This window comes from Arabidopsis thaliana (genome assembly GCF_000001735.4).
Source record: "Arabidopsis thaliana chromosome 1 sequence".
In the NCBI taxonomy this organism is placed as follows: domain Eukaryota; kingdom Viridiplantae; phylum Streptophyta; class Magnoliopsida; order Brassicales; family Brassicaceae; genus Arabidopsis; species Arabidopsis thaliana.
The window spans coordinates 23,173,167-23,197,087 of NC_003070.9; the positions used below are offsets into that span (position 1 = coordinate 23,173,167).

Genomic DNA, 23,921 nt, shown 5'->3' on the forward strand with positions numbered 1-23,921 from the left:
AGTTAAGTGAAAATGAACACGACAGGTACGTTGTGTTTCTCCTTATATAATTAACACATCGACATCATCTCCACAAAGTCTATATGACCAAAAGATTTGAAAACACTTAAAAAATCACATATTAATTAACATGACACAAAAATCCCATTACATATCCTAACTAATTATGGTACCAGCAGTAAATCCTCCTACCACATCCAACCACGTGGCAGTAATCGGTGCTGGAGCAGCCGGACTCGTGGCTGCTCGAGAGCTCCGCCGTGAGGGCCACTCTGTCGTTGTTTTCGAACGTGGGAACCACATCGGAGGCGTGTGGGCTTACACGCCAAACGTTGAACCCGACCCCCTTAGCATCGACCCGACCCGACCCGTAATCCATTCGAGCCTCTACAGTTCTCTCCGAACCATCATCCCACAAGAATGCATGGGTTTCACTGATTTCCCGTTTTCGACCAGACTCGAAAACGGGTCTAGAGATCCGAGAAGACATCCAGGTCATAGTGAGGTTCTTGCTTACCTGAGAGACTTTGTGAGGGAGTTCAAGATTGAGGAGATGATTCGTTTCGAGACGGAGGTTGTGAGGGTTGAGCAGGCGGGGGAAAATCCCAAAAAGTGGAGAGTCAAGTCTAGAAATTTCGGTGATATCTCCGACGAGATTTATGACGCCGTAGTTGTTTGTAACGGTCACTATACAGAGCCTCGTCATGCTCTAATACCTGGTAATAAAATTAACCACTCATTTTCCATCGGTCTTGGTTTTTTTTTTTTTCTTATTTTTTTCATTAAAATCCTACTATATTATTTGAGAAGTATATTTTAAATATAATCTTATTTTTTGTAAGTAATTACATAGCTATGCCATTAGAAATAAAATTTTAAAAAGTAAATTAATTCATTTCTTTAAAAATTAAAAAGTCAAATACTAATTTAATTAATTAAATTTAACTCAAAAACGAAATACATTATTAAATTTTTTTTACTGAGTATTGTGTCATAATTTGAATATTTATATTCAATTTCATACATATTATTTTAAAATTTATAATCTTATATACTACAATAATTAATAACATATTAGATTTTTTAATGTGTATGATGTGATTCAATTTTTAATACAAGATAGAAAATCCTAGAATTGACGGGTTTAAATCAATATTAATACAAGATGGTATACTACAGGTGAAACTCTAAAATTAACAATCAAAATACAAGTATATAATTTTAAACACTAAACAATATAAATAATATCAACAAAACATATACAACTCGCAGTTTACTATACATTTAAAATCAAATAAAATTATATCATATATTTATAATCAACTTTACAATAAAAGTTTTTAGTTTAACTAAAATATAAGCCTACCTGCTGTATAATGCAAGTTAAAATTATAAATAAGCAGATTACCATCACGATGGATGTACCTTCTCACATACACACCTATCAAAAACTTAAAACTTTTCAAAACCTCTTGGTATATTCAAATTAGGATTCTTCATTCATGGAATCATTATTCCAAGGGTTTTGGGATGTCTTATGAAATGATTTTGGCAGAAGAAGATGTAAATTTTTTTGAATAAAAAGTAGTCAGCAAAACATATGTTTTATTGGGATTTTTTAGATAATTAAATCAGAGAATAGGGCTGGGCATATGAGTAACCCATTGGAGTTCGGGTAGAACCCGTTCGGGTTTGGGATTAATGGGTATATGATTTACTACCTAATAGAATAATTCTAAATATTCGGTTCGGGTCGGGTCCAGTTGGGTTTGGGTCAGTTTGGATAAAAAATTTTAGGCCCTAAAAATACTCAAAAAAATAGAAACGGGTATTTTGTATGTAGATAGTGCGTCTCCAAACAAAAAAAACTTTTAAATTTATTAAGTTTTAATAAATTTAATTATATTTGAATATATTTTACTAAATTTTGACAAATATAACAAATAATTTTGACAAACATAGCAAACATAACAAAGTATACAATTTAATTTATACAAAATATTAATGCCCGTGCTGTATAGCACGGGTTATGATCTAGTTGCTTCATAAACCAGAAACCATTAAATTGTAAAACAGAGTAATTTTAATGTTATTTAAACATAACAGATAATTAGTTCCTAATTAACCTGCTAATAATTTTTTAAAAAAACAAACCACTTCATTTTTATCCCTGTAATAACATAATCTCTTAATTGTTATTAAAACAGAGTAATTTTATTGTTATGTAATCTGATTTTTTATTTTAATCCTAAGTAACCAACTTACTCCCCAAAATATTCTAAAGGTTTATAAATCTGAATTATAGTTTAAATATTTCTGTTCAAGATAACACCTATGAATATTTTCTCTGCATGACATACTCTGTTCGTTGGAAACTTGTAATGCAAAATATGAAAAAGATCGTTAAAAATAAAATAAAGTATAAATAAGGCAAGGTGAGTTTCCATGTAAATAAGTTCAAGAATCCTCTCCTCTGAAACAAAACTAATGTAAAATACTTTAATTTGTTCCTTTTAGGCATAGATACATGGCCAGGAAAGCAAATCCACAGCCACAATTATCGAGTTCCAGAACAAGTTAAAGATCAGGTAAACACAAAAAAACAAAAATCAGATCTCATGATCATTATATGAATCTGTAATGAAGTTTGATTTTATTAGGTGGTGGTGGTGATTGGAAGCTCAGTGAGCGGAGTCGATATAAGCAGAGACATAGCAAATGTTACAAAAGAAGTCCATATATCTTCAAGATCAACTAAACCGGAAACATACGAAAAACTTCCCGGTTACGACAACTTATGGCTTCACTCTAATGTAAGAATCAAATTCATCATCAACCTTATTTATTTGATCAAATCAAATCCAGAAGATTACTTCTTATCTACATGCATTGCAGATTGAAACTGTCCGAGAAGATGGTTCGGTGGTGTTTAAGAACGGAAAGACGGTTTACGCGGATACCATTATGCATTGCACCGGGTGATTGTTCAACTCATAATACATAATGATTCTGTATTTGAAACATATTAGTGAGACTTTTTATATGATTAGGTACAAATATTACTTCCCATTTCTCGACACGAAAGGCGAAGTGACCGTTGAGGATAACCGTGTTGGACCATTATATAAGCATGTTTTCCCACCAGCTCTTTCTCCCGGACTTTCATTCATTGGATTACCATGGCAGGTTAATGATTTTTACAATTGTGATTAGAATATGAAGTTACAAACTCTTGATGTCAATGAACTTATTGGTCAATGTTTCGGATATTTATTGGTCATTCCTTTTCCAATGTTTGAACTCCAAAGCAAATGGGTAGCCGCGGTTTTGGCAGGTAGGGTTTCACTCCCCTCACAAGAAGAGATGGAAGATACTAAGATGTTTTATTTGAAGCTCGAAGCCTCATGTATTCCCAAAAGATACACACATCTTATGGCAGAATTAGATTCTCAGGTTCGTACTGTATTTCTTTCCATAACATGTATGAAAACATTATCCAAATAGAAAGCATACATTAATTTGAATGAGTTTTTTTGGTTACAGTTTGTATACAATAACTGGCTTGCTGATCAATGTGACTATCCTCGGATCGAGAAATGGAGAGAGCAAATGTTTTACAAGGTGTTCAAGAGAATACAATCCCAAGCCAGTACATATAAGGACGATTGGGACGATGATCACCTCATCGCAGAAGCATATGAAGATTTCGTCAAATTCCCATCTAACTATCCCAGTTCTTTAATCGAAAGAGAATATACAAGCTGAAAAACATCACTTGAAGTCTCTGAAATGAGGGTATGTGGGTTTATTACATGCGAAATAATGCATATTGTATTGTAAACATCACTTAAGGTCTCTGAAATGTTGGAAACTTACATGTAACAACATTACTTGAAGTCTGAAATGTTCATGATAGGAGCGAGCTTCTTGTCTTTGAAGGCTATTCTTGTCTCAACAAGACAACAAGTGATTGCATCAACTTCTGTAACCTAGCAAGAAAATAACAAATAGAATTAGTCATACAGTATTTTATAGTGACCAGACATTACCACAACGCGTCATTAGAGTAAAAGCAAAAAACGTTAATTCAACTCACAGCTTTTACCCTCAAGGATGATGCAAGTGTTTTAAGAAAGCATATCGAGGAAGCTTTTGTCTAATCTCCCATCATGCAACATATTAGCGACCAAGCCAATGGTTGAAGCATCTCCAACAAACCTGCAACTCCTCATTTCTCTGATGAGTTCAGCTGATGCTGCTTTGTCACCATCTCTCAGATGTGCCCTGATAAGTGTATTATATGTACCACTATTTGGAAGAGGCCCGTCTTCTTTCATTTTTTTTAGCAAGGCATAAGCTTCCTGTAATAGGCGTTTACTACACAAGCCTGAGATCATGGTATTGTAGGTTACAACATTAGGCTTCACTCCTTTAAGGCTGAGGCTACAAAATAGATCCCACCCATCATCCACCTTCCCAGCCTTGCACATCCCTTCAATCATAGTAGTATATATGTAAATATCAAGTTTTATCTCACTCTTTTGCATATAGTCGAAAACCTCCAATGCTTTCTCTAGCTTCCCGTTATTACAGAGTCCATCTAACAAAATGCTGTATGTCATTATATCAGGAGGTACACCATCAGAAACCATCTGTTTGAAAACCTTTTGGGCATTATCACAGTCGCCATCATGAAAAAGCCCTTGGATAAGAGTGGTGTAAGTGACTGTATCGCCAACCAATCCTCTATGAGACATCTCGCGGAAGAGTTCCGTACCATCTTCTACTCTCTTAGACTTGCAAAATCCCTTTATGAGAGTATTATATGTAACTACATCTGGGAAACAGTCCTTGCTAACCATGAACTCAAACATCTGCTTGGCCTTGTCTAGACGATCATGCATACAGAACCCGTTGACCAATGAATTGTAAGTGAAAATATCAGGATCTATAGACCTTTTGATCATGTCATCGTACAATTTCTCAGCCTCTACAAACTTTCCTTCTTTCACAAACGCATCGATCAATGCATTGAACGTGACTAAATTAGGGTTGATTTTCTTCTCAATCATATCACTCAGTAGTTGAGAGGCATCACTCCATCTTCCATAACTACAAAGGCAACTTATGAGGGAGCTGTAGGTAACAACATTTGGTCTAATTCCTTTGGTTTCCATTTCTTTGAATAGGTTGAGCGCATCATCCACATGTCTATATTTGCAGAGACTATCAATGATTGTGTTGAAGATAACAACATCCGCCTCTATTTTCGCAGCTTCCATCTTGTTGAGCAGATTTAAAGCCAAATCAGTATCACCTCTCTTACATAATCCATTTACTACCACTCCATAAGTAACCAGATTTGGTTGACAGCCTCTTTGAACCATTCGATCAACTAACGCCACAGCTTCAGAAGCTTTGTTGTGGAGAAAAAGCCCATGAATCAAAGTTGTAAATGTGATTGTGTCAGGTCTATACCCCATTTCCACCATTTGATCAACCAAAGCTACAGCATCTGAAATCCTCTTACCGTGACAGTATCCATTGAGAAGAGAAGAAAGCGTGACAATGCTGGGCTCATAGCCGAGTTTCATCATCTTGCCAAGAAGAGCTAAAGCAAGAGAGATTTGAGAGCGTCGGCAGAAACAGTTGATCAAAATATTGTAAGTATATAGACCATGTACAATTTCTAACCTCTGCATCTTCTCACCTAGAGAGATGACAACATCAAACTTTTTCATCTTAGCAATGGCACTCAACAGTTTATTGAACTCAACAATGGAAGGTAAAGGACGAGACTTGACCATGCCACCGAACAAACCAATTGCATCATCTAACTTCATATCATGTAACCCATTTCTCAATATCTCTCTGTAATCACCACTGCCACTAGAAAAAGCTCGTCCCCAGTAACACATCCCGCAAAGATCAATGGAAGAAGGAGCAATTCGAGGATTACCTTTCCCCTGAAGATTCCGATGAACAATTCTACTCGTCGTCGATGAAACTACACTCGAAATCGAGATCCTCATCTTCTCGATTTGGCTTCAGCTGATTCTCAATCTCACTCTCACTCCTCTCTGCAAATCGCAAACCCTACACGGAGAGATAGATATGTAAACCGGTAGAATTCTGGTTTAGAACTGATTACCAAACCGGTTTACTAACGATTGAATTTCGAAGCGGGCCAAAACTGTTTTGGGACTTCCACTACCCTCTAGATAAAACGCAGCGTTTAAACAATTTCTCAGGAATTTGTTTTTGTTTTTTTAACATTGTGTCGTGGTGTGTGTGGTTCATGAGTTTTTGGGCCACATATTTATAAAGAGGCCGTAGTATATTCACCATCGTTAACGAATCTCGTAAAAAAACCCAATGGCGCCTTCCTTATCACCAATCAGATCACACCACGTGGCAGTTATCGGCGCCGGAGCCGCCGGATTAGTCGCGGCGCGAGAGCTTCGTCGGGAAGGTCACTCGGTGGTCGTCTTCGAGAGACAAAAACAAGTCGGAGGAACCTGGATTTACACCGATCATATTGAACCCGATCCATTAAGCGTTGACCCGACCCGATCCGTTGTTCATTCGAGCGTCTATGGATCTCTCCGAACTAATCTCCCCCGTGAGTGTATGGGATACAGGGACTTCCCGTTCGTGATTCGTTCCGATGTATCGGAATCTAGAGATCCGAGGAGGTTTCCGAGTCATGGTGAAGTTTTGGCGTATTTGCAAGATTTCGCTAAGGAGTTTGCGATTGAGGAGATGATTCGGTTTGATACGGCGGTTGTGAAGGTTGCTCCGGCGGCGGAAGAAGGAAGCGGGAAATGGAGAATTGAATCTACGGAGAAAGAGAAGAAAGTTCTTCGTGATGAGATTTATGATGCTGTTGTTGTTTGTAATGGACATTACATTGAACCTCGTCACGCTGAAATTCCTGGTAATCTCCGTTGATTCATCGAGTTTCCATAGGAACAGTGAGAAGTGTGATTGTGATTTTGTTATTGGAAACTTTTAGGTATAAGTTCTTGGCCAGGGAAGGAGATGCATAGTCATAATTATCGTATACCTGAACCGTTTAGAGATCAGGTACTCATTTCGAAAGATGATAATGTTACCTGCTTTGGTGTGATGTTATGTGGAAAGATCATGTTGCATTGGTTTAGGTTGTTGTGCTTATAGGGAACTCTGCAAGTGCTGATGATATAAGTAGGGATATTGCTAGAGTTGCCAAAGAGGTTCATGTGGCTTGTAGGTCCAATGCTGCTGATACGTATATTGAGCGGCCTGGTTACAGTAATCTATGGATGCATTCGATGGTGAGTTAGCCAGCTCCTAAATAGTACTTACCGCAATTCGTTGATCAGGAGGAGAACCAATTTTATGTTTTCTTCGATGTCACGCAGATTGAGAGTGTCCATGAGGATGGTTCTGTAGTTTTTCAGAATGGGAAAACGATTTCGGTTGATGTTATTATGCATTGCACTGGGTATTCATTCTCTCTTTCGTTTTCGTTTTGAGTTTTCTGGTTTTCTGTTTAAAAGTGTGCTTGTTTAACAAAGCTCTGTACTTATCGTAGGTATAAGTATCACTTCCCGTTTCTTGAAACCAATGGAAATGTTACTGTAGACGATAACCGTGTCGGGCCATTGTACAAAGACGTATTCTCTCCAGCCTTTGCGCCGTGGCTCTCCTTCGTTGGGATACCATGGAAGGTATACAGCTCTAAATTGCTCTGAATCAGTTTCATATGTTTCCTTTAGCTTTTTAAGCTGTTGAAATAATCTGTAACAAATTCATTTTTCAGGTTGTACCTTTTCCTATGTTTGAACTGCAAAGCAAGTGGATCGCTGGTGTTTTGTCGGGTCGGATACCGCTGCCTTCAAAGGAAGATATGATGATGGAAATCAAAACCTTATACTCAACACTTGATGCCCAAGGGATTGCAAAGCGATATACTCACCAAATGGGCATTTCTCAAGTATGAATTCTCTTTAACTTATGTTTCCACTTCTGATAAACCAAGAGCAAACAGAAACATATTATCAACATTTTTGTTGTTTCGCAGTTTGAGTACAATAGTTGGTTGGCTTCACAATGCGGTTGCTCAGAAACAGAGGAATGGAGGAAAGAGATGTATTTTGCAACGGGCGTGAAGAAGAGAGCCCATCCAGAGACGTATAGAGACGAATGGGATGATCATCACTTAGTTTCTCAAGCTTATCAAGATTTCTCTTTGTACACATAAACAAAAAAACATATCTGAGAAAGTAAATTCAATGTTAATGCCAGTACTGCCATTTATTGGAAAAGACATCATTCTTATCACGGTGTATGTACAAGCACAGAAGATTTTGACTAAGATTTTCAAAGAGAAGAAAAAATGGGCACACCGGGGAGTGTAGCTCCGGAATCGACTATGTATGTATTCCCGGTGACATATTGGGAAGAATCGTGAATGAGATAGCGAACGAGAGATGTAAGCCCCGGATCCACAGTCTGTTGCATCTTTAATGGTACAATCTTTTCCGTTACCTTCTCGAGCCACTCTTTCTGGAAAAGACCTTGTGTGATCTCTGACCTGAAAATCCCAGGTGCGATCGAGTTCACTCTGATCTTATAAACAGCTAACTCAATAGCCATCATCCTCGTCATGGTGTCAACACCACCTTTGGAACAAGCATACGCTAGTCCACCGCGCAACAAACCGCGATGAAGCCCAGAGATCGACGAGACGTTAATCACCGAGCCCCCACGCTTAGCGTCACGCATCAAAAGGCAGACGTATTTGGATATTAACCAAGATCCGGTCAAGTTGGTTCTAAAGACTTTGTCCCATTCTTCTTTTGATAAATCCAAACTAGACTTGACATTGCCTCTGATTCCAGCATTGTTAATCAAAACATCGATCGTTCCAAAGATTTCCCAAGCTTCTTTAACCGCTTTTCGAATAGTGTCTGCGTCTGATGAAACGTCTAGCTCAAGAGCTGCGGCTTGGACTCCGATTGCACCAAAGCTGTTGATTTCAGAACAGAGAGAGTTGAGACGATCAACACGACGAGCTGCTGCTACAATCTTACAACCAGCTTTGCATAGATCAAGACAGATCTCTCTCCCTATACCAGATGAAGCACCTGTCACAAGAACCACTTTATCTTTAAGTTCACACCATGGCTCCAATTGCTTCAATACCTGCTTCTGTCCACAAAAAAAACAAACAATCATCAAGAAAGTGGAAGGGCAAAATGGTAAATGAGAGAAAAGAAATCTCACAGTTTGATGATTGCTCATATTGATTGATGTTTCACTGTCTCGGTGGAGAAGAAATACAATGACACAAGTTATATAATAAAAGCATTTCTCTCTATCAACCAAAACGTGGCAATCTACGTCTGTAATAACAGATTCGTGTAAGTTTCTAACACACCAAATTGATTATTAAAAACATTGTAATCATAAATTGTAACAACTGTGTGTGATTGTGATTCATAGATTCTAATCAAAGAACACACAAATGGCACCTGCATTATCACCAACCAGATCACACCACGTGGCGGTTATCGGTGCTGGACCTGCAGGTCTAGTAGCGGCACGAGAGCTTCGACGAGAAGGTCACTCGGTGGTCGTTTTCGAGAAACAAAAACAAGTCGGAGGAACCTGGATCTACACCGATGAAGTCGAATCGGATCCGTTAAGTGTTGACCCGACCCGATCCGTTGTTCATTCAAGCGTCTATAGATCTCTACGAATCAACGGTACACGAGAGTGTACCGGATACAGAGATTTCCCGTTCGTGGTTCGTTCCGGTGTGTCTAGAGATCCGAGGAGGTTTCCGAGTCATGGCGAAGTTTTGGCGTATTTGAAAGATTTCGCTAAGGAGTTTGGGATTGAGGAGATGGTTAGGTTTGAGACGGAGGTTGTGAAGGTTTCTCCGGCGGCGGAGGAAGGAATCGGGAAGTGGAGGATTGAATCGACGGAGAAAGAGAAGAAAGTTCGTCGTGATGAGATTTATGATGCTGTTGTTGTTTGTAATGGACATTATGTTGAACCTCGTCTCGCTCAAATTCCTGGTAATATAGTACTAGTAGATTAGTAGTAAATTAATATTTTTTGAAAGTATGAAATAAATTAAAACATTTCTATTTTATGTTAAAAATTTATTTTTAGCTATTCTCAAAATTTGTTAGATATTTATATTTTTGTTGTTGTTTTTTAGTAGATATTTCTTTTTGATTCAAATTGAAAATTCGTATACATTAAAAGAAATTTGAATGGTCAAATTATCTTATTTACCAAAAGGTTGTTGAATATTAAACAATTAAAAAAAAAAACATTTTCGTTGCATATTATTAATAATTTCAAATGATAAAATTTAATATTTTGGTTAAAAAGATTGAGTAAAAAAAATTTTGAAAAAAAAGAGAGGAATTTGGTATTGGAATTTCATGAAAGTCAAGACTAATAAATGAGAAGTGTGACTGTGTTTTAATCTTGGAAACTTTTAGGTATAAGTTCTTGGCCAGGGAAAGAAATGCATAGCCATAATTACCGTATTCCCGAACCATTCAGAGATAAGGTACTTGTTTTCATTGATGATAATGTTTAATATAATTCCTTGCATAATTGGATTGTGCTGGCAACGATTAGGTTGTTGTGCTTATTGGGAACTCTTCAAGTGCTGAGGATATAAGTAGGGACATTGCTAGAGTTGCAAAAGAGGTTCATGTGGCTTGTAGGTCAAATCCAGCTGATACGTTTATCAAACAAACCGGTTATAATAATCTATGGACGCATTCAATGGTGGGTTAACTTTAGCTCCTAAGTAATACTCGACGTAAAGAAACAATTTTATGTTTTCTTAAATGTCATGCAGATTGAGAGTGTTCATGAGGATGGCTCTGTTGTTTATCAGAACGGGAAGACGATTTCGGTTGATATTATTATGCATTGCACTGGGTATACATTCTTTCTTTAGTTTAGTTTCTGTTTAGTTTCTCATATATCATGCATGGTGTGGTTATTTGACAAAGCGCTTTACTTTTCGTAGGTATAAGTATCATTTTCCGTTTCTTGATACCAATGGAATTGTCACTGTAGATGATAACCGTGTTGGGCCATTGTACAAAGACGTCTTCCCTCCAGCATTTGCACCTTGGCTTTCCTTCATCGGTATACCATGGCAGGTTACATACCTATAAATAGCTCTTTTTCACGTTTCCCCTCAACATTTTAAGTCATAACAAATCGGATTTCAGGTGTTACCGTTCCCTATGTTTGAGCTGCAAAGCAAGTGGATCGCGGGTGTTTTATCGGGTCGGATCCCGCTTCCTTCCAAGGAAGATATGATGATAGAAATCAAAACCTTTTACTCCACACTTGAAGTCCAAGGGATTCCAAAGCGATATACTCATCGTATGGGCAATACTCAGGTTTAAAATCCCAAGTTTCCGCACATAAAAATAAAATAAAATAAACCAAAGCTAAACAGAAACACATCAATGACATTTTTTGTTGTTTGCAGTTTGAGTATTATAATTGGTTGGCTTCACAATGCGGATGCTCAGAAACAGAGGAATGGAGGAAAGAGATGTGTTTGGCGAATGGTGTTAGGAAGGAAGCCCATCCAGAGACGTATAGAGACGAATGGGATGATCATCACTTAGTTTCTGAAGCTTATCAAGATTTCTCTTTGTACTCATAAACAAAACATTTTATACATGAAAGTAAATTTACCGAATTTGTAAATGCCAATACTGCCATTCAATGTAAAAGACATATTGTAAAACATTAGGCGCACCAGGCAATGTAGCTCTGGCGTCTACAATGTATGTATCCCACGGTCTATTACATCTTCAGAAACTACAATGGTCTGCTTCTCGCTGTCGGTGGTGTTATATCATCGTCGCTGGCACTGGCAAATACTATGACTCTCATAGCGAAGATTACAAAACAAAATTTAAGAAAAATTTTCAATGTTCGAGATCAAGACGACAATAGACTCGTATTTTAGGTCTCAGAAGAACTGCTCTGATGAATGATACCATTTGAAACTTGACTCGATTATAAAGAATGTTGAATGTTCTGTGTTTTTGATAGATGGTTTTACAACGTATACACAAAGGTAAACTACTCAAAGGCCTAGACAAGACTTGCCGAACAAGTATAACGTACAACACAATCCAATGCAGCCTACTAATGATAATCCATTGATTTGACTGTTTGAGAGATAAGAGATACTGTACTGTAGTTCTTTTCTTAATAAGGCTTTCACCACCAAAGTAACTAAATTTTTTGATGATTTTGCAATTTCAGTATCCGACGTTTTCGAAGCTAAAAGATTTTTCTCTTTTACTTTTCGAAACAATCGAAAACAAAGCTATCAGTGGTTTTACTTTGCTTTTTTTCCAATGAAATTCTATTCCGACTTTTGATATTTAAGTTTTTTACAAATGTAAGAGGAAAATTAATTTAACGTCAGGTCATTCGGCCACTAAGCCAATGGAGACTTAGTAAATAGTGTGGCCCAGCAGAGGTCAATAGCCGCTACGATTTACCAAATTGAGAAGGTCGTTATGCTTCTCAACCATGCAAAGTATCTCATATTTTGGACTCACTCGAACGAGAGAATTTGATCTTATTTCGAGTGGACTAAAACGTAAGTCTTATCTTCAATAATTATTTGCATCGTCTCTAGTACGTTTGCTCAGATTACTAAATTTCAAATTTCAGATCTCTCACTTTCTGTAAAATGGGTATTTCTTTCTCGATACCCTTTGATCCGTGTGTAAATAAAGTCTCTCAATGGCTAGACATGAAAGGAAGTTATACTCACAATCTCGAGAAGAATCTTGTGGCTCTCGAGACAACCATGGAAGAGCTCAAGGCCAAGCGGGATGATTTATTAAGAAGGCTCAAAAGAGAGGAGGATAGAGGTCTACAAAGGCTTTCCGAATTCCAGGTATGGCTTAATAGAGTTGCAACTGTCGAAGACATAATTATTACTCTTCTTAGAGATAGAGATGTTGAAATTCAAAGGCTGTGTCTTTGCCGGTTTTGCTCTAAGAATTTAACGACGAGCTATCGTTATGGGAAAAGTGTTTTCTTGAGGTTGAGGGAGGTTGAGAAACTCAAAGGTGAAGTTTTTGGAGTGATAACCGAGCAAGCTTCAACATCTGCGTTTGAGGAACGACCTCTTCAGCCGACAATTGTTGGTCAAAAGAAAATGCTTGATAAGGCATGGAAACATCTCATGGAAGATGGAACTGGTATTATGGGTATGTACGGTATGGGCGGTGTAGGGAAGACAACACTTCTCACTCAGCTCTTCAATATGTTCAATAAGGATAAGTGTGGATTTGATATTGGCATTTGGGTTGTCGTGTCTCAAGAGGTTAATGTGGAGAAGATTCAAGATGAAATCGCTCAAAAGCTTGGTCTTGGTGGACATGAGTGGACACAGAGAGATATAAGTCAAAAGGGCGTTCATTTATTCAATTTCTTGAAGAACAAGAAATTTGTGTTGTTTTTAGATGACTTATGGGATAAGGTGGAGTTAGCTAATATCGGTGTTCCGGATCCAAGAACACAAAAAGGATGTAAATTGGCATTCACCAGTCGGTCCCTAAATGTATGCACAAGCATGGGGGATGAAGAACCAATGGAAGTTCAATGCTTGGAAGAGAATGTGGCATTTGATTTGTTCCAAAAGAAGGTTGGACAAAAAACACTTGGAAGCGATCCGGGGATCCCCCAACTTGCAAGAATAGTTGCGAAAAAATGTTGTGGCCTACCATTGGCCCTCAACGTCATAGGCGAGACCATGTCATGCAAAAGGACGATACAAGAATGGCGTAACGCTATACATGTTTTGAATTCATACGCTGCAGAGTTTATAGGCATGGAGGATAAGATTCTTCCGCTTTTGAAGTATAGCTACGATAACCTTAAGGGGGAGCATGTCAAATCGAGTTTGTTGTATTGTGCTTTATATCCAGAAGATGCTAAAATTCGGAAAGAAGATTTGATAGAGCATTGGATATGCGAGGAAATTATAGATGGAAGTGAAGGTATAGAAAAGGCTGAGGACAAGGGTTATGACATCATTGGTAGTCTTGTTCGTGCATCACTGTTGATGGAGTGTGTTGATTTGAAAGGAAAATCTAGTGTGATTATGCATGATGTTGTTCGTGAAATGGCATTATGGATCGCTTCCGAACTGGGAATACAAAAAGAAGCCTTTATTGTGCGTGCAGGTGTTGGCGTACGTGAAATTCCAAAGGTTAAGAATTGGAATGTTGTGAGAAGGATGTCATTGATGGGGAACAAGATTCATCATCTCGTTGGTAGTTATGAATGTATGGAACTCACAACTTTGCTCCTGGGAGAGGGAGAATATGGAAGTATTTGGAGATGGAGTGAAATAAAAACGATCTCGAGTGAATTCTTCAATTGCATGCCAAAGCTAGCTGTTTTGGATCTATCGCATAATCAAAGTCTCTTTGAATTGCCGGAAGAAATATCAAATCTAGTTTCTTTGAAATATCTCAACTTGTCACATACTGGGATACGTCATTTGTCTAAGGGTATACAAGAGTTGAAGAAAATAATTCACTTGAATTTGGAGCATACAAGTAAGCTTGAGAGTATTGATGGGATATCAAGTCTGCATAACTTGAAAGTTCTGAAATTATATGGTTCTAGATTACCATGGGATCTCAACACAGTGAAGGAGCTGGAAACTTTGGAACATTTAGAAATTTTAACCACAACTATCGATCCAAGAGCGAAGCAGTTTTTGAGCTCCCATAGGTTGATGAGTCGTTCACGATTGCTACAGATCTTTGGATCTAATATATTCTCACCGGATAGACAACTAGAATCACTTTCAGTATCTACGGACAAGCTTCGTGAATTTGAAATTATGTGCTGCAGTATCTCTGAGATAAAGATGGGAGGGATATGCAACTTCTTGAGCCTCGTAGATGTGACTATATACAATTGTGAAGGCTTGAGGGAATTGACGTTTCTGATCTTTGCTCCAAAGCTTAGATCTCTTTCTGTTGTGGATGCAAAAGACCTAGAAGATATAATAAACGAAGAGAAAGCTTGTGAAGGTGAAGATTCAGGGATTGTTCCTTTTCCAGAGCTGAAGTATCTTAATTTAGATGATCTACCGAAGCTGAAGAATATCTATCGGAGACCTCTACCCTTTCTATGTCTAGAAAAAATCACTATAGGGGAATGTCCAAATCTGAGAAAGCTTCCACTCGATTCCAGAAGTGGCAAGCAAGGCGAAAATGGATGCATCATACATTACAAAGATTCACGTTGGTTGAAAGGTGTGAAATGGGCAGACGAAGCTACGAAAAAACGCTTCTTACCTTCATGCGAACACCGATTAGAAAGGTGTGAAACAATCTTTGAAGACTAGTTAGTGATGAATGTCTGCAAATTGATTGGGATGTGGATCAACAATTCTGAGTCTTGTGATTTCTAATGACGATCTTGCAAAAACTAGTTGATACTAATAATTCGATAGCTATTGGCATGAGAAAGAAAATAAAGTTGTAGGAGTACTCAATCCCCGAAAAGGCAAGTTTGGATCTTAAAGTATTGAGACAGTGAGGTTCTGATGTTTCATTGGACCTCAACACAGTGGAGGAGTTGCTAGTTTTGGAAAGATTAGAATTTTTAACCATAAGAATTGGTTATGATTCAGGTTTGGTTCAATTTGTAATTTCTCATCTTAAACTTATGAGCTGTACACAAGTTCTCTGTTGCGCAATCCAATAATTTCTTGAGTCTTTCTGATGTGTATGTACAAGGTTGTAATAAATGCCTAGGGGAGTTGACATGGCTGATCTTTGCTCACGTCTTACATATATTGACGTTGAATGTTCCGAATCAGGGATTTTTCTTACGCTTACAAATACCTGCTAATGAAGTGTTTACAGTTTCATTACTCAGTTTTGTTTGTTTAATAGGTCTCATTCGAGTCAGATTGGGTAAAATGTTTGTTACAAACAGTATATGCTTCGGCATTTTTTCTTTTAAACAGATATGTGTGTCTACTCTGTTACAACTATATATCATCATATAAAATTGACCTTCGAATCTTGGGTTACAAGTAAACGTAACTGTCGTCGCTAATGGAAGACAAAGATTTCCCTCAAAACTAATTCCCCAGCTTAATTAGGTCTTCTATACAATCCACAACAAGTTCAGAAAGACGATGATGTGATGGCATAATGGGAAATGAAGATTGGTAACTCATAGTGTGATCATATTGTTTCACTACAACGTGTGCGTTCCGTGGAGAAGGAGAAGACTATCTAACACAGTTTTGATTATAAAAAAAAACAAAACGAAGGCATGCCAATTTTAGTCTGTAATTAAAAGTTTTGATGACAAAGTTTTGTTCTCTTTTTTTATTTGGAAACAATTGAAAGCAAAACTATCAGTTGTTTTAGCTTTTTTCCCAAGGAAGTTATATTTCGACAATTGAGTTTACAAATGTAATAGAGGAAAGTTAATTTAGCGTCAACTATTCAGATAAACTTGAAGATATAATTTGCAAAGAGAAAGCTTGTGAAGTTGAAAATTCAGGGATTGTTCCTTTTCCAAGGTTGATTTATCTTCGTTTAATGAACCTACTGAAGTTGAAGAGTATCTACTGGAGTCCTCTTTCCATGTCTAGAGACAATCACTATACACGAATGTCCTAATCTGAAAAGGCTTCCACTCGATTCCAACAGTGGCAAGCATGGTGAAAATGCATGCATGATACGCTACAGATATCCAGAATGGATTAAAGGTGTGGAATGGGAGGACGAAGCTACCGAAACCCGATTCTTATCTTCATGCGAACAGGTCTAACATTTCTCCTCTTCTCTTAGTTGATTTTGAAGGAGTCTAACTGCTTCCATCTTTAATGCCTCTTGTCTCTTTTTATGTGTGAACTTTTGTTATAGGTGGAAGAACCATAAACCCCAAGTTGAGAACATATATTGGGCTCTCTACTTATACCGCTCTAATGTGTTTATAATGGAAGTTTTAGTGTTTTCAGTTTCTTTAATAGGTTTGATTCTAGTCGGCTTGAGTTCAATGGCTCACATGGTTGCAAATTTGTAGCTCCTACTTACATTATATTTGCAGTATAGACAGATTTGTGTTTCGAATATTGTTTGTGGCTACTCTGTTCCTATCCATGGTCTTTATATATAAATGTTTACTACTACTAAGTCTAACCTCAAAGCCTTTATGTGTCTCTGTCTCATCCACCAAACTATGAAGCCTCTTTTGTTATTAAGAAGACGGTGCACAAACCAACTACATATGACAACATTTGCATCTTCTTTCACGTTTGTTTTTTTAGGCAAGAAATATTTTTTCCTTTGAATTTAGTCACTTCGATTATTATTATTATTTTATTTTATTTTTTTATTTTGTTAAAGCACTTCAATAAAATTTTGAAAGTGGATTTGGTTAATCTCTTATTCTTCTTTAAGTTGTTCACCAAACCCCTACTGATATATGATCAATACTCAACCACCTTTTGTTTTTGTCCCAATTATTTGCATTATGGCCTTGAATGTTTTGTAGATTTTGTAAGAGTTTTTGGATTTTGTTTTTCAAAAACTTATTTTCATACCAATCAAAATTTTAAAATTTTGGTTTTCCTACAATTTAGAAAAACTATTTTTGTTGTAGTTTTCCATTCATGATTTTAGTTTTTTAGTTTTCCTAAAGTTAGAAATCTAGTTTTTACTCCATCAACGTTATTTTTAAAACAAAAATATATTAACAAAAATCTAAAACTAAAATCTAAAATCTAGAAACTAAAATCTAAATCCAAAAACTGAATCGAAAATCAGCATCCATTCAGGGCCTAAGTTACTAACCACGTTAAAAACGAAATTTAAACCCATGAAACTTGAAATAGCGTATCACCGAAATTGTTGGTGTTGGGGATGAAAATTCTCACATTTGAAACCAAATTTTATATTTAAACTATTAAATATTGTATCACTGAAATTGTGTTTATACAAGGGGAACGCATGTTTCACTTGGAATGTCTTCAAGCCAAAAGACAGGAAAGCGGACTTATATTTCCCACCACCATTCGGAAATTAAAGTCAATAAGCGACGAGGCGCAATTGTCAAGACATTATAAATGCCATCGTTGTATTGACTCATCATATGCATACTTGCTCTAATAAAGCGTCGTAAGGGGTTCTCTATGCTGAGCTTACGAGTCATGCAGGTCTTGCGAAAGGTCGAAAAAATGGTTGGTCCACCTAAAACTAAAAGTATCATAATCTAGTCTTATAAAAAAAATTATATAAGAAGAGAAAAATTCTAATATCTACATTTTTAAAAAATAAAATTCCTAAATACTAAATTTATAAATTAACTAACAACTATCCTCAAATTCAAATAAATATATTTTGATTTGAGCATTGGAAGAATACCCTATCATCCCACATCACCTCCCATGAATTTACGGGTATTTTTGTGGTACATATATTTTTCTTATATGATTCTACTGTTCCCACTAATAACACGCATAATTTTGGAATGACGTTTTCTAATATATAATGGTAAAAGTTTACTAATCAAGAAAATATGCATAATGTATAACAAAACACCGGATTTACGTATTTTCTAAAATAATACAAAAAAAAATATGTTATATAAGTAAGTGGGTATATACTTGTTTATTTCATGATAAAATGTTAAACAAATATTTTTAATTTTAAACAAAATATTAACAATTAAAATATCACCCTTGTGAATAATATTTAAAACTTGTGACTATCTAATTTCAATCAAATATCAATCATATTTGAAATTCATTAAAAAAATTATTTAACTTACTTTTCCTAATCATTGAGAAAAAAAAAAGTTTTCCTTATCATAAAAAAAAAGAGACCTAAGATTATATGTGTTAGATGTTTCTATTTACCATATGAATTGGTTGGGTGTAGTAAGTAAACTATTCATCTATCATAAATTAATTTCGATATTTTGTAAGAATAACTAATCACTGAACAAAACGGTAGTTTACACTTTTCAGTGGCATTGGAATCTCCTCAAAATCGAGCTGTCACACTCACCTCCCCTGTCTCCTCTTCGCTTCGGTACTTCCGAAGATTTCATTTTCTAGACACTCCATCCTCTCTCACACACACCTTAATTTCGAATTTTTGTCAATTGGTGATGCAGTTACTCTGAACTCGAGCTGAGAGAGAGGCATAGAGATCCTTGCGATTCGTTGTATCCGTAACATTTAACAATCTCGTTTTGTTTTTCTTCTGTTCCTCTATTATCAACAATCAAATGGCTAATGCATCTGGGTTCTTCACTCATCCTTCAATTCCTAACTTGCGAAGCAGAATCCATGTTCCGGTTAGAGTTTCTGGATCTGGGTTTTGCGTTTCCAATCGATTCTCTAAGAGGGTTTTGTGCTCTAGCGTCAGCTCCGTCGATAAGGATGCTTCGTCTTCTCCTTCTCAATATCAACGACCCAGGTGAATAAAAATCACATTTTTATGTCTCTCTTCACTTATCCATTGATTTGAGATTCTGAGATTAGGAAGATTGATTATTGTTTTAAGTCTTTAGCCTTAACTCTGTGAAAGATCTTAAATTTGCTTTTGGAATGCATTTGATTACTCTTTAGCTTAGCTTTAAGATGATCTTTAAGCCAAAGTTATCACAAGTTTAGCTTTTGAAGAATGTGTCTTTGATTTATGATTCCTTTGGTTCTGTTTACTTAAAGGCTAGTGCCGAGTGGCTGCAAATTGATTGGATGTGGATCAGCAGTTCCAAGTCTTCTGATTTCTAATGATGATCTCGCTAAAATAGTTGATACTAATGATGAATGGATTGCTACTCGTACTGGTATTCGCAACCGTCGAGTTGTCTCAGGTAACATATAACATTTGATTAGTTCCGCTATGTTAAGCTAAGAGTATCAGGTAGAGAGATTAATTTGTAAAACTATAATTGAAGGCAAAGATAGCTTGGTTGGCTTAGCAGTAGAAGCAGCAACCAAAGCTCTTGAAATGGCTGAGGTTGTTCCTGAAGATATTGACTTAGTCTTGATGTGTACTTCCACTCCTGATGATCTATTTGGTGCTGCTCCACAGGTATTTATTGACCCTTAATTCTAAAATTTCTCTTCGGTGGAGTAAGATTTCCCGTTGTTTGATTCGCGATAACTGTCTATTGATGGCAGATTCAAAAGGCACTTGGTTGCACAAAGAACCCATTGGCTTATGATATCACAGCTGCTTGTAGTGGATTTGTTTTGGGTCTAGTTTCAGCTGCTTGTCATATAAGGGGTAAAAGTCAAATAAGATTCAAATTCGAATAAGTAATGAATAAGTTAAGTGTATAGTTCTTGTCCCTTTCTGTTTTTTCAGGAGGCGGTTTTAAGAACGTTTTAGTGATCGGAGCTGATTCTTTGTCTCGGTTTGTTGATTGGACGGATAGAGGGACTTGCATTCTATTTGGAGATGCTGCTGGTGCTGTGGTTGTTCAGGTACTGTGCCTTATGAAGCTTTTGAGCAATTTCGTGCACTTATATCCAAAGTTTGTATACATAAGCTTCATTGAAAGAGTATAACCTTTAGTAAATTATTACAAGTAACACAATCATAAGACGAGTGCTTGCCACAGTGCATATCAAAAGATCAATCTTTGTTTATTAACGAAATGTCCTTTCATTTCGTGCAGGCTTGTGATATTGAAGATGATGGTTTGTTCAGTTTTGATGTGCACAGCGATGGGGATGGTCGAAGGTATTTGATTCACATTTCAGTTTTTTGGCCTCTTAAGATCCATCTTCTCATTTCTTTCCCTCAAGAACCCACAGTAAGAGTCTGTTTTTGCAGACATTTGAATGCTTCTGTTAAAGAATCCCAAAACGATGGTGAATCAAGCTCCAATGGCTCGGTGTTTGGAGACTTTCCACCAAAACAATCTTCATATTCTTGTATTCAGATGAATGGAAAAGAGGTCTTTCGCTTTGCTGTCAAATGTGTTCCTCAATCTATTGAATCTGCTTTACAAAAAGCTGGTCTTCCTGCTTCTGCCATCGACTGGCTCCTCCTCCACCAGGTTATTTTCTTATCAGAATTTTATCGTTAATTCAAGTTGCGTTGATAGTAGATATGAATTCAAGCTTAAATGGGGGAAAGTTTAGAGCTTTCGTATGTCGATAAGTATACTCATCATTTCTTCAGTTTCCATTGATAATGGACTTGAAATTCGAGTTGAAATGGCGAAAGTTTTAAACTTTTGTACTGGAAAAATGGTTAAACGGATAGTTTTTGAAATATATTTGCAGGCGAACCAGAGAATAATAGACTCTGTGGCTACAAGGCTGCATTTCCCACCAGAGAGAGTCATATCGAATTTGGCTAATTATGGTAACACGAGCGCTGCTTCGATTCCGCTGGCTCTTGATGAGGCAGTGAGAAGCGGAAAAGTTAAACCAGGACATACCATAGCGACATCCGGTTTTGGAGCCGGTTTAACGTGGGGATCAGCAATTATGCGATGGAGGTGAATGGCTAAGTCCAACAATGTAAGTTAACTTCAGAGCCAAAGCTTTTTTCTCCCTCGAGGAACACTGGAAATTGGTTTAACCGGTCTTGTTTAGTCCGGTTAAACTAAAGGTAAAGCACATTTTGTCTGAATTCAGTCTCTCTTTTTTTGAAGGTTCATTGTTGTTACTTGTTTAACTTTGTTAGTTATTTCGAATGCTAATAACCAAAAAGAAGAAAGAAAAGGGAGCATTCTTTCATCATTTCTTGTTTGTAATGTTAAGACAACATTTCTCCATTTGCTTAAATCTTTTCTTCTTCTGTTTTTGAGAACTATTAGAATCAAAATGTTTTATATTTCTGTTCAATTTTCTATACGAATTAGAATCAGTCAAAGTATGTCTCAAGGCTACACCAATATAACTAAGAATATGTCTAGCCACACTAACAAAAGACTACTCTTGTATAATTGCAAGCTACATTCTCATTAATCGTTTGTCTAACAATAATAGAGCCAAACCAAAACTCAAATAATACCTTAACTCTCATTAAGGTATTTTAGATTCATATCAATTTTATGATAATCCCTTAAAGCTAAACAGAAACTCGTGTCTCATGTGGGAAATCAAGATCCCAAGCATGTGGAACATGTCCTGAGCTACTGGAGAGTTAGCTTAGAAAATCCCAAGCATGTCCTTTTCATGAGATACGAGGAAATGAAAGAAGAGCCTCAAGAAACTTGCGGACTTCTTGGGGTGTCCTTTTACTAAGGACGAATAAGAGAGCGGATCCGTGGACGAGATCTTAGATGTATCTTTGCTCTTTACGTAACCAAAGTGGTTTGGACTTTGGAGGTTATTAAAACCCGAAAATATATAAATAACGTGGATCACAAGGATTATTTCCGAAAAGGGGAAGTCAGTGACTGGAAGAATTATCATGAAATGGAGTACAAGATAGACATCATCATCCAAGAGCAACTCCAAGGTTCTGGTTTGAAATTCTAGTGTTATTTATAGGGGGTTTGTGTTTTCTTTGATGCAGCATAAGAAGAGTACCTTACGTTGTTGTTATGTTCCTTAAAATGTATTTTGATTGTTAATTTGATGTGTTTTACTATTTCTATTATCGGGTTTAAACCTGTATATACGTGTCTAGAGATTATTGACATGTTTAATACAAAATAAACCATAGGGAATAAAGTGTGTTCGCCTAAAAGATGTCTCTTTCTTCTTTGTTATGGTTTCTTGAGACTAATTCAAGACCGGATTCGCAACCGTCGTAGACTATACTAATTTCAGTATTTTTTCAATAAAATCACAAAATGATAAAAAAAAAATATATTAAAAAAAAAAATGGAAGTTGTTGTTCGGGGTGAACCTAATGACAAATACCTTGAAGACAAGACAGGATGAATATAAACTTGTTCATCTGAGTCAGATCCATGTCTAATCTTAGGTCACTATTCTACCAAGATATATTGACATTTAATGTTAAATAATAATATACGGCCACGTATGAGTTTTTGAATATAATATGATACAGTATCGGTGGTATCGATTTAAATCTCAAATAGATATTGGATTTAGGTGATTAAATTTATGTTCTTGCAAGTGTCGTGTGAAACACCACCAATGATCAAAACGCCATAATATAAAACTACAAGTTCAAGTCATCCATAAAAACCAAATCTTCTATATATTTTCTGAAATATATTGGATATTTGGATGAGAAAAGTTTTACACAAATTAATGTCTCAGATAATATGATACAAATTCAAGTCCTGAGCAAATATGTATGAGAATCTATTAACTATGAACTGTATATATCTGTATATAAATATAATTAGATGTGTGTGCATAGGACTTTTTGAGACATTCTCACTTTTTTTTGCTTGACACAACCAGATGATTGGTGAAACCAAAACGGAACTAACCTATATACGATATGTGTTGAATTATTTTATTTTATATTTGCAGAAAAAATGTGTTAGTATATTGGATAATTTTCCAGGAGAGCACGTCTCATTCTGTGAGACCGAATGGGTCTTTTACATGTGGATCTAGTTTACACACATCTAACAATTTATATATTTTGTCGTTTTTTGATTATTTGAGATCTTGTCTTTCTATTTTAAATCAATTAAAAAGTACATATACAATCCACCAAAACAAAAAACTAAAAATCTAACAAAGAATATATGAAGAATGAACTGAAGACATGCTGCGGTAACAAAAGTTACAAGTGAAAGAAATCAGTAATTTTTTATTTATTTTAGAAGTGAATTTGGTTTGAGACAAACACGAACAATAAACTTATAAATCTACTTAATTAATTTTCTGCTTAGCTGAATGAGTTTCTAAAAAAATTTGG

The 23,921-nt window shown here is 36.4% G+C and overlaps 7 protein-coding genes, 3 long non-coding RNA genes, 1 other non-coding gene and 1 pseudogene across 21 annotated transcripts; 8 read left to right on the plus strand and 4 right to left on the minus strand.

The window, feature by feature from the left end:
* Nucleotides 1-119: 119 nt before the first annotated feature.
* Nucleotides 120-3,765, plus strand: NOGC1 (flavin containing monooxygenase FMO GS-OX-like protein; the record flags this gene model as incomplete). Of its 3 annotated transcripts, none has more annotated exons than NM_104936.2 (7): nucleotides 120-755; nucleotides 2,518-2,588; nucleotides 2,661-2,813; nucleotides 2,896-2,978; nucleotides 3,051-3,186; nucleotides 3,214-3,453; nucleotides 3,544-3,765. In NM_104936.2, 7 exons carry the CDS (start codon nucleotides 167-169, stop codon nucleotides 3,763-3,765), a joined length of 1,494 nt encoding a protein of 497 aa, NP_176446.1. The 3 variants fall into 3 exon arrangements, with proteins under 3 accessions (NP_176446.1, NP_001321123.1, NP_001321124.1); NM_001334039.1 differs by having other exon boundaries at nucleotides 167-719; nucleotides 3,277-3,453; NM_001334040.1 differs by lacking the exon at nucleotides 3,544-3,765 and having other exon boundaries at nucleotides 167-755; nucleotides 3,339-3,377.
* AT1G08533 lies at nucleotides 231-525 on the minus strand. Its single transcript, NR_139447.1, has one exon. It is a non-coding gene; the product is annotated as an other RNA (long non-coding RNA).
* On the minus strand, nucleotides 3,764-6,082 carry AT1G62590 (pentatricopeptide (PPR) repeat-containing protein; the record flags this gene model as incomplete). 2 transcript variants are annotated; one of them, NM_104937.3, is made up of 2 exons in its annotated part: nucleotides 4,097-6,082; nucleotides 3,764-3,989 (listed from the first exon to the last, which is right to left on the minus strand). In NM_104937.3, the coding sequence occupies exon 1, from the start codon at nucleotides 6,030-6,032 to the stop codon at nucleotides 4,128-4,130; it is 1,905 nt and encodes a 634-aa protein (NP_176447.1). In that variant the 5' UTR covers nucleotides 6,033-6,082. The 2 variants fall into 2 exon arrangements, with proteins under 2 accessions (NP_176447.1, NP_001322835.1); NM_001334041.1 differs by lacking the exon at nucleotides 3,764-3,989 and having other exon boundaries at nucleotides 4,128-6,082.
* AT1G08537 lies at nucleotides 4,769-5,095 on the plus strand. The gene has a single exon (NR_139448.1). It is a non-coding gene; the product is annotated as an other RNA (long non-coding RNA).
* A 150-nt stretch (nucleotides 6,083-6,232) lies between the features above and the next one.
* AT1G08543 lies at nucleotides 6,233-6,902 on the minus strand. Its single transcript, NR_139449.1, has one exon. It is a non-coding gene; the product is annotated as an other RNA (long non-coding RNA).
* On the plus strand, nucleotides 6,295-8,353 carry AT1G62600 (Flavin-binding monooxygenase family protein; the record flags this gene model as incomplete). 2 transcript variants are annotated; one of them, NM_104938.5, is made up of 7 exons in its annotated part: nucleotides 6,295-6,937; nucleotides 7,016-7,086; nucleotides 7,164-7,316; nucleotides 7,404-7,486; nucleotides 7,577-7,712; nucleotides 7,805-7,978; nucleotides 8,066-8,353. In NM_104938.5, the coding sequence occupies exons 1-7, from the start codon at nucleotides 6,376-6,378 to the stop codon at nucleotides 8,243-8,245; spliced, it is 1,359 nt and encodes a 452-aa protein (NP_176448.1). In that variant the 5' UTR covers nucleotides 6,295-6,375. The 2 variants fall into 2 exon arrangements, with proteins under 2 accessions (NP_176448.1, NP_001322976.1); NM_001334042.1 differs by lacking the exon at nucleotides 8,066-8,353 and having other exon boundaries at nucleotides 6,308-6,937; nucleotides 7,805-7,984.
* AT1G62610 (NAD(P)-binding Rossmann-fold superfamily protein) lies at nucleotides 8,297-10,061 on the minus strand. Of its 4 annotated transcripts, none has more exons than NM_202343.1 (2): nucleotides 9,519-10,061; nucleotides 8,297-9,189 (listed from the first exon to the last, which is right to left on the minus strand). In NM_202343.1, the coding sequence occupies exons 1-2, from the start codon at nucleotides 9,522-9,524 to the stop codon at nucleotides 8,365-8,367; spliced, it is 831 nt and encodes a 276-aa protein (NP_974072.1). In that variant the 5' UTR covers nucleotides 9,525-10,061; the 3' UTR covers nucleotides 8,297-8,364. The 4 variants fall into 4 exon arrangements, with proteins under 4 accessions (NP_974072.1, NP_176449.2, NP_001031220.1 ...); NM_104939.2 differs by having other exon boundaries at nucleotides 8,297-9,192; NM_001036143.1 differs by having other exon boundaries at nucleotides 8,312-9,195.
* Nucleotides 8,448-8,721, plus strand: AT1G08547. Its single transcript, NR_139450.1, has 2 exons — nucleotides 8,448-8,513; nucleotides 8,592-8,721.
* Nucleotides 9,478-11,985, plus strand: AT1G62620 (Flavin-binding monooxygenase family protein; the record flags this gene model as incomplete). Of its 2 annotated transcripts, NM_104940.4 has the most annotated exons (7): nucleotides 9,478-10,067; nucleotides 10,503-10,573; nucleotides 10,645-10,797; nucleotides 10,871-10,953; nucleotides 11,045-11,180; nucleotides 11,253-11,426; nucleotides 11,519-11,985. In NM_104940.4, 7 exons carry the CDS (start codon nucleotides 9,512-9,514, stop codon nucleotides 11,696-11,698), a joined length of 1,353 nt encoding a protein of 450 aa, NP_176450.2. In that variant the 3' UTR covers nucleotides 11,699-11,985. The 2 variants fall into 2 exon arrangements, with proteins under 2 accessions (NP_176450.2, NP_001323101.1); NM_001334043.1 differs by having other exon boundaries at nucleotides 9,512-10,067; nucleotides 11,253-11,825.
* Nucleotides 11,986-12,593: 608 nt separating this feature from the next.
* On the plus strand, nucleotides 12,594-16,058 carry AT1G62630 (Disease resistance protein (CC-NBS-LRR class) family). The gene has a single exon (NM_104941.2). It carries the CDS (start codon nucleotides 12,746-12,748, stop codon nucleotides 15,425-15,427), a length of 2,682 nt encoding a protein of 893 aa, NP_176451.1. The 5' UTR covers nucleotides 12,594-12,745; the 3' UTR covers nucleotides 15,428-16,058.
* A 2,921-nt stretch (nucleotides 16,059-18,979) lies between these two features.
* Nucleotides 18,980-21,937, plus strand: KAS III (3-ketoacyl-acyl carrier protein synthase III). Of its 2 annotated transcripts, NM_001036144.2 has the most exons (9): nucleotides 18,980-19,136; nucleotides 19,222-19,526; nucleotides 19,778-19,926; nucleotides 20,011-20,147; nucleotides 20,237-20,342; nucleotides 20,424-20,542; nucleotides 20,737-20,801; nucleotides 20,895-21,120; nucleotides 21,350-21,911. In NM_001036144.2, exons 2-9 carry the CDS (start codon nucleotides 19,336-19,338, stop codon nucleotides 21,569-21,571), a joined length of 1,215 nt encoding a protein of 404 aa, NP_001031221.1. In that variant the 5' UTR covers nucleotides 18,980-19,136; nucleotides 19,222-19,335; the 3' UTR covers nucleotides 21,572-21,911. The 2 variants fall into 2 exon arrangements, with proteins under 2 accessions (NP_001031221.1, NP_176452.1); NM_104942.4 differs by having other exon boundaries at nucleotides 18,980-19,526; nucleotides 21,350-21,937.
* A 249-nt stretch (nucleotides 21,938-22,186) lies between these two features.
* On the plus strand, nucleotides 22,187-22,555 carry AT1G62650 (annotated as a pseudogene). The gene has a single exon.
* Nucleotides 22,556-23,921: the final 1,366 nt, after the last annotated feature.

Excerpts from the sequence above, each read along its gene's own strand:
- AT1G62630 (NM_104941.2), top strand. The coding sequence starts at position 12,746 with ATGGGTATTTCTTTCTCGATACCCTTTGATCCGTGTGTAAATAAAGTC.